Source organism: Camellia sinensis, chromosome 5 (genome assembly GCF_055761805.1).
Source record: "Camellia sinensis isolate YWXY chromosome 5, ASM5576180v1, whole genome shotgun sequence".
Classification (NCBI taxonomy): Eukaryota; Viridiplantae; Streptophyta; class Magnoliopsida; order Ericales; family Theaceae; genus Camellia; species Camellia sinensis.
The window spans coordinates 179,128,548-179,135,425 of NC_138965.1; the positions used below are offsets into that span (position 1 = coordinate 179,128,548).

General features: G+C 34.8%; 2 protein-coding genes across 2 annotated transcripts; both read left to right on the forward strand.

Annotated features, from left to right (window-relative positions):
• The first annotated feature begins 1,640 nt into the window (after positions 1–1,640).
• LOC145791901 (uncharacterized) lies at positions 1,641–3,391 on the forward strand. The gene is made up of 4 exons (XM_082872361.1): positions 1,641–2,396; positions 2,514–2,736; positions 2,836–2,918; positions 3,032–3,391. Exons 1-4 carry the CDS (start codon positions 1,641–1,643, stop codon positions 3,389–3,391), a joined length of 1,422 nt encoding a protein of 473 aa, XP_082728487.1.
• Positions 3,392–3,412: 21 nt separating this feature from the next.
• On the forward strand, positions 3,413–3,880 carry LOC145791902 (uncharacterized). Its single transcript, XM_082872362.1, has 2 exons — positions 3,413–3,490; positions 3,533–3,880. Exons 1-2 carry the CDS (start codon positions 3,413–3,415, stop codon positions 3,878–3,880), a joined length of 426 nt encoding a protein of 141 aa, XP_082728488.1.
• The last annotated feature ends 2,998 nt before the right edge of the window (positions 3,881–6,878 follow it).

The window sequence follows — 6,878 nt, forward strand, 5'->3', positions numbered from 1 at the left end:
CCTTAAATTGTTATTACCACAGCACTTGATGTGAATTTGACGCTTCTCGTTGCGCGAATCCTGACTTAAATCGAACTTGTCTTGGGAGGTCATAACAAGTTCTCAAGTTATAGTCTCTTGTTCGGAACGGACAATAAGACACCTTGGTAATTTCTGTAAGGGACACTGTCTTGAATTTGTAGGAGAGTAGAAGGATTTTCCTATAATAAAATAAAATAAAAAATAAAAAAACTCTACCCTATGTTTCAATCTACTATGGCAAGCCTATATAAGGAGATAGGGTGAGAGACATAGCAATCACTGTTATGCAGTCATTGGGATTCATTTCAGGATTCTAACTATTTACTTTTTAAACTACATCGAGTAAAATATACTTTTAAAAAATCAAATTAATCAAATATCGTTAACTATTTCATCGAATTGCATTTGCATTTACAAAAATAAATAGCAAATGTGATTTAGAGTATATAAACTGAATACAAATACAATTCGATAAAATAGTTTATGATATCTGATTAATTTAATTTTTTTACAAATATATTTTATTTAATATAATTTAAAAAGTAAACAATTTAAATTATCGAAAAGTCCCAATACACCATAGTGGATTCGGAGCATGGGGTGGAAATGCTCTTACTGTAAGAGACATATGTATAATGTACATCATACTACCATCTAAAAAAAAAATGTACATCATACATCCATACAAGGACAAGTTTCCAAATGCATTAAAACAAAAACTGCATTAGATTGAATAAATTATATTAATATTATAAAAATAGTTATGGACGGACTAGATTGGATTGAATTTGGCTAAATACTTAAATATGAAATCCAGTCCAAAAATTAAAGGGAAAATTACCATGTAGTCCTATGTAGGGGATCTATTTCCCTTCTAATCCCAATTTATTTTTAATAGATGAATAGGTCCACAGTTTTTTAAGTTTTATACCCAGAGGTCCCGTTTTTTATTTTCGTATTTTTAAATGACTGTATTACCCTTTGTTTTGAGATCTATATATACGTGAAAAATCAAATTTTTGCTCCATTTAAAAAAGGAAATCAAATCTTTGTCTGCGCGATCTCGATTTCTCTTCGTTGTGGCGATCTCATTGTGCTGTGTGGTCGATCTCATTGTGCTGTGAGGTGGATCTGGTTGTGCGATTTGAATCTCTGTGTACAGGCGATATCTGCGTACGTTGTCTCTCTCTCTCTCTCTCTCTTTCTCTCTCTCTGGTGATAGATATATGTATGTGTATGTACGTATCTGTCGATACATAGATATACATATATATGTATATATATATATATATGTCTGTGTGTGTATGTGGTTTGTATTTGTCGATATATATGTATGTATATATAGATAAGCAAATTTGCGTGATATGTGGTTTGTGTTTGGCGATTTTTGTTTGTTTGATTTTGATTTTGTTGATTTTGTTTGTCGTATAGTGTAATGTGTTTTGAAGTTGTATTTTGGAATTGTGAATTCTGGTGTTTTGATACTGATATGTTGTAAGTGTATAATTTTGCAATTTGGAATTGTAAATTGTGCACTGTTGGTATTGATATGTTGTAACTGTATACTTTTGCAGTTTGGAATCTGTGAACAATTGTTTGTTGGTTTGTGATTTTGTAGTATGGAGCGGTGTTTCATGTTAATGTGCAAATGCAGTAATTGTTGTGCTGCTATTAAGATTAGTGAGGGATGTAGTTATGATGAAGTTGTTGAGAAAATATGTGCGAAGTTCAAGGAGTTGAGTGTTGGTAACTTTTGTTTGTTTTTCTCTGTTCCTGGATATTCTAATTGTGTTGTTGAATGTGATGATGATTTGGGGAATATGCTGTCAATGGTAGGTGGTAGTGGTTGTCATGTTGTTGATGTTATTGTGGGGGATAAGAGAGTTGTGGAGGTTGATGATGGTAATTCTTGTAGGATTGATTCTGTAAGTTGTGAGCGTTCTTTTGTGAATGATTGTGATGATGTTGGTGGTTTGTTGCGTAGTTTTTATCCAGAACCAGAGAGAGTTTTGTTGTTTGCTAGTTGGAAGGGGATTATACATAGTGTTGGTCAAGAATTTGAAAGTGGAGTGCCGGGGTTCCGCATTGCATTGGCTAAGTATGCAGTTGAGTGTGGTTTTGCAGTGAATTATTTGAAGAACGATGCAACAAGAGTAACCGTTGAATGTATGATGAAGTCGTCTACGGGTTGTAAATGGTTTGTGCATGGAAGGGTGTTGATGGATTCTGGTGTTTTTTTAATAATGAAGTTGGATAATGTGCATACTTGTGGGGTTGCTGCTCGTAGATCTTGTAGCAAAATGGTTGGTTCTAGACTTGTGTCTGATATTGTGCAAAATGATATTAGTGATAATCCGTTGACTCGTCCTATTGAAGTTAAAAAAAAGTTGAAGAAGCAATATGGTATAGATGTTTCTTATCGGGTTGCATGGTTAGGAGTTGATAAGGCAAGAGGTGGGTTGTTTGGTGATTTTGCAACTTCTTTTAACCAGCTTCGATGGTACCTTGAGACGGCTTTAAGAACGAATCCGGGAAGTATGTTTGAATTAGATGTGGATGAAAGTAGTGGGTGTTTTCGGAGGTTGTTTGTGGCATTTCATGGATGTTTGTATGGCTTTCAATTTTGTCGTCCGTTGTTGTTTGTTGATGGTACCTTTTTGAAGGGGCGTTACAAGGGGCATTTGCTTGCAGCAACATCAAAGGATGGTAATCAAGGTATGTATTTATTTGCAGTTAGTATTGGTTTAGTTTGTCAGTGTGTTATTGTATTGTGAATTTGCTAATTTTTGCAGTTTCATGTGGTTTTGTTTGCAGGTTCGTTTCCTTTGGCTTTTGCGATTGTTGACGCTGAAAATCAAGATAATTGGATGTGGTTCTTAAGTCAGTTGTTGAAGGCTGTTGGTTCAGGCCGGAGATTGACTTTGTGTCGGACCGTCAACATGGATTGCTAGACGCTCTTTCGGTGGTTTTTCCCAATGCACATCATGCATATTGCTTGAATCATTTGAAGAGAAATTTGATTGACAAATTTGTGGGACTTCGTAATAACTATAAGCTGTGTTTGATGAAAATATTAGTTAAATGTGCTTATGCGCCAACGGTTGCTTCTTTCCAACATTATATGGTGAAATTGAGGCGTATTGCTGGGAATGGTAAAGTTGATAGTATGTTGGATGGTTTGCAAAATGATAAGTGGGCCAATGCATTTTTTAGAGGGAAACGATATGGTGAGATGTCATCTAATGCTGCCGAGTCTTACAATAATTGGATTGGTGGGGCCCGTGAGTTGCCTATTACTTGTATGGTTGATATGATTAGGGTTCAAATCATGACTCAATTGTCGGATAGAAGAGCTGAATCTAGAAGATGAACTACGAAATTGTGTCCAGTTATGGAAAAGAAGTTGGTGGACTCTTTGGAGCTAGCTAAGTCTTGGGATGCGATTGTTGCTAGTGATACTGTGCTTGAGGTTCATTCTTCTATTTCTTTTTATGTTGATATTGGTAGACAGACTTGTTCTTGCCATGAATGGCAATTGAATGGTTTTCCTTGTTGTCATGTTGTGCATGCTTTGCGTAGTAGTGGTAGAGATGTGTATGGTTTCATTGATCCTTTTTTTCATGTAGATTGTTTTAGAGAGTCATACAAGGAATCTGTTTATCCAGTGCCTTCAAGTGAGAGATTTGACTTTGATGGTGCCAGTAGTTCGGTTATCAAACCTCCTATAACGAAGAAGCAGCCCGGGTGGAACAAGAAGAAGAGGATACCTTCTAGGGGTGAGAATGTGAAGCAAATAAAGTGTGGGAGGTGCTTGAAATATGGGAATCACAATAAGAAAACGTGCAAGGCTGCTATTTGAGGCGACAATCTATTCTTTTGGATTTGTATTTGAATTTGAGGAATTATGATAATAAAAAATGTGATACTTGGTATTATGGAAGTAATGAGTAAAGTTGATTGAATTGTTTTTTGTTTGTTGATGTGTTCTTTACTTATTGAAGTTGTTTTGTAACAGTTTGGTTTTGTTTTTTATTTTTATGGAATGCAGAGAAGGTTGTTGAAAATTTCTTATTGAAACAGTATAATATGGAAATACAGTTCATATTTCATAGCGAGAAAACTGTATAATTTTACATTTTTAAGAATTATTAGAAATAACCTGATGAAACTGCATAATTTTGCAGTTTTAAAAATTATTAGAAACAAGCTGATGAAACTGCAAAATTTTGCAGTTTGAAGAATTATTAGAAACAACCTTTACTGTATGAAAATATATGCAACCACAAACAAGTAGACAAACAATCAGAAGAAGAACCACAATAATAATAACAAGAAGAAGAGCAACAACAACATCAATCATTTTCACCATAACCATAATAACCAGAAAAAGATCATTCCCAAAAGTATATAAAGTACTTATCACATGTTTAAAAAAAAATAATAAAAAAAAAAGGTACAAAGATATGTTCCCTTGAATATTTGTATTGTCAAGAAGTTTGATCATTGTTTCTATGGTTTGGTATGTTTTGTTAACATTTGGTAGTGCCCGAGTTTCCAGGATCGGTTCTCATCATTGAGGAATTGATTGATGATTTGTGCTCGAAATTTGACCCACTCAGTTGGACAAAGTTTTTTCTACACAGGTTGCTAGTTGAGATATTGGTTGATAACATTGCAGACGGCGATTGCATAATCATTCCTGCAGTGTTTGAGATGAAGTTAATTAGTTAGGTGAAACTGCAAAATTTAGCATATTGGAAGATTAGTTTATGGATTTTGTATCTTACGAGTGTGGGGTTTGTTGTGGGCATTCCTCAATTGATGCAATTTCTGTCTCTCACTCTTGAGATGATAACATGTTTCCCTGTTTGCTGAGTAATGCTTTATTCCATCTCAGTTGATGTTGTTGCTACAAAATAGTTAGTGGGTGTTTTTGTCAGTTATAGTGATGAGTTGAAATGTTTGTAAAGGAATGGAACTACGTATGAAATTTTATTTTAACTTACAATTTGCTTTGCAATTTCAAAGTGCTTGTTGTGGCAATCTTTTGCTGGTCTCAAAGAGTCATAGTGTCTCCATATTCCATCAGCATTGTCAAAGACCACAATTGTCCAATGGTTGTCATGGTTGATTGGGAAATGGATATATCTGTTTTTCATTGCTTCTGGAAAATGGCTGTCCATCAGTTTTTCTCTCAGTGCTTGATCTTGGTTTTGTAGTGGAGTCTATAAGTTATATATATGTTTGAAATATGTTATAAAACTATGTAGTAATACATGTTGAGAAAGTAGAAAATTTTGCAGTTGTAAGGTATGTTAAGTTTTGCTTACATTGATGAGTGTTGAGAAAACATAAGATCTTCCTGCATATGGATTGCTTGCAAAGACTAGATCGTTTTTCTCAAATTCTTCAATGGTTGGTTGGAGTGCCATTTGCTTTTCTGAGAAGGCATCAATGACCTGAAACATGTTATATATGAGAATGCGTTAGGTTTGTGGAATAGGTTATTGAATATGTACAGAAACTGTAAAATTGTGCAGTTGGAGACCTACATTCCCATATAAGGGTTCCCTGTTGGTCAATCTGCATATATCTGAAAAGTATACGCAGTTTTCATCTTCGCTGCCAGACCTGACACAAGCACTTGATTGTGTGTTGTTGATGAGTTGAATTTGGTCTTGGTCTTTTTTGGATAGGGTATGCCAAACCTTGTTTGTTTTGCGACATGAAATGGCGAGTGGCTTGTTTGGGATTGATTCTTCCTGGAAATCATCATCACTTTCCAATACTTGAAGTTTTGTCTTCTTTTGATTGGCATGCTCTTTTGGGTTTGTTTCAGCAGCAACTGCTTTCTCTTGGCCAATATGTTCTTGCATCTTTTCTTTCTGCTGTTGTTTTGCTTCATGAGCACCCTCTTTTTTGTTGTCATTCTTGTTCTCTTTTTCTTCATCAGTACCCTGTGTTGGTTTGGGTACATCAGCAGCAGTTTGTGTCTTGTTTCTTGCATCTTCTTTGGGTTTGGTCATTGGTTGGTATTCAAAATCTGGGTCATGTGCTTGTTTTCTTGATTTTTGTTTGATTCTCTTGACCATGGATCTTTGTTGGAGACTGCCAGTTTTTTTGGTGGACATTTCCTTCAATTGATCTTCTTTTTTACGCAATTCAGCCATGAATTTTTGTTCCATTTCTTGCATTTGTGCTCTCATGGCTGATATGATCTTGTCTTTGTCGTCCTCTTTGGTTGGTGTTTGTGGTTGGTCATGACCTATAAAAATGTTGGATTGTGTTTTGGTTAGTTTAATGAAATTTTGCAGTATGCTTTAGTATTAGACAATAGTTTACCTTGTGCATGAAATATGTCAGATTTCTCTTGCAGTTCTTCTTGTTGGTTTGTCAGTTCTTGTTCATTGACTTCTTCTTGTTGGTTTGTTTGTTCTTCTTCTTCTTCTTCTTCTTCTTCTTCTTCTTCAGTTTCTTCTTCATCAGTCACTTGATTTTTTTCATCATCACTCTTTTCTTCCTGTTCATCACTTTTTGGTTCTTCTTGTGGTTTTTGCTTTCTTTTCTTTTCTTTTTTTGTTGTTCTTCTTGTTCTGATTGTGATTCTGATTCTGAATGATGTTCTTCTTCGAGAAAGTCATCCTCATCACTGTCTAGAAGTGTTATTTTTTTTGTTGCTTTTATTTATTTTTTTTTTTGCTTATTGTCCTTTTTGTGGTCTTGTTTCTTTGCTAAAGAGTCTGTTGATGTGCTTTGATTGATATGCAATAACTGTATTTCTTGTTCAGTTAGGGTTAAAGCACTTTGGTTAACCTGCATTGGAACAATGTGGCATATATCAGTAATACTGTAAATTT

What these genes read in the sequence shown, in the direction of transcription:
- LOC145791901 (XM_082872361.1), top strand. Translation starts at nt 1,641, where the DNA reads ATGGAGCGGTGTTTCATGTTAATGTGCAAATGCAGTAATTGTTGTGCT. An exon ending in CGTTGACTCGTCCTATTGAA is followed by an intron (nt 2,397 to 2,513) that starts GTTAAAAAAAAG and finishes TCTTTTAACCAG; the next exon opens with CTTCGATGGTACCTTGAGAC. An exon ending in ATCAAAGGATGGTAATCAAG is followed by an intron (nt 2,737 to 2,835) that starts GTATGTATTTAT and finishes TTTTGTTTGCAG; the next exon opens with GTTCGTTTCCTTTGGCTTTT.
- LOC145791902 (XM_082872362.1), top strand. Translation starts at nt 3,413, where the DNA reads ATGGAAAAGAAGTTGGTGGACTCTTTGGAGCTAGCTAAGTCTTGGGAT. An exon ending in CTAGTGATACTGTGCTTGAG is followed by an intron (nt 3,491 to 3,532) that starts GTTCATTCTTCT and finishes ATTGGTAGACAG; the next exon opens with ACTTGTTCTTGCCATGAATG.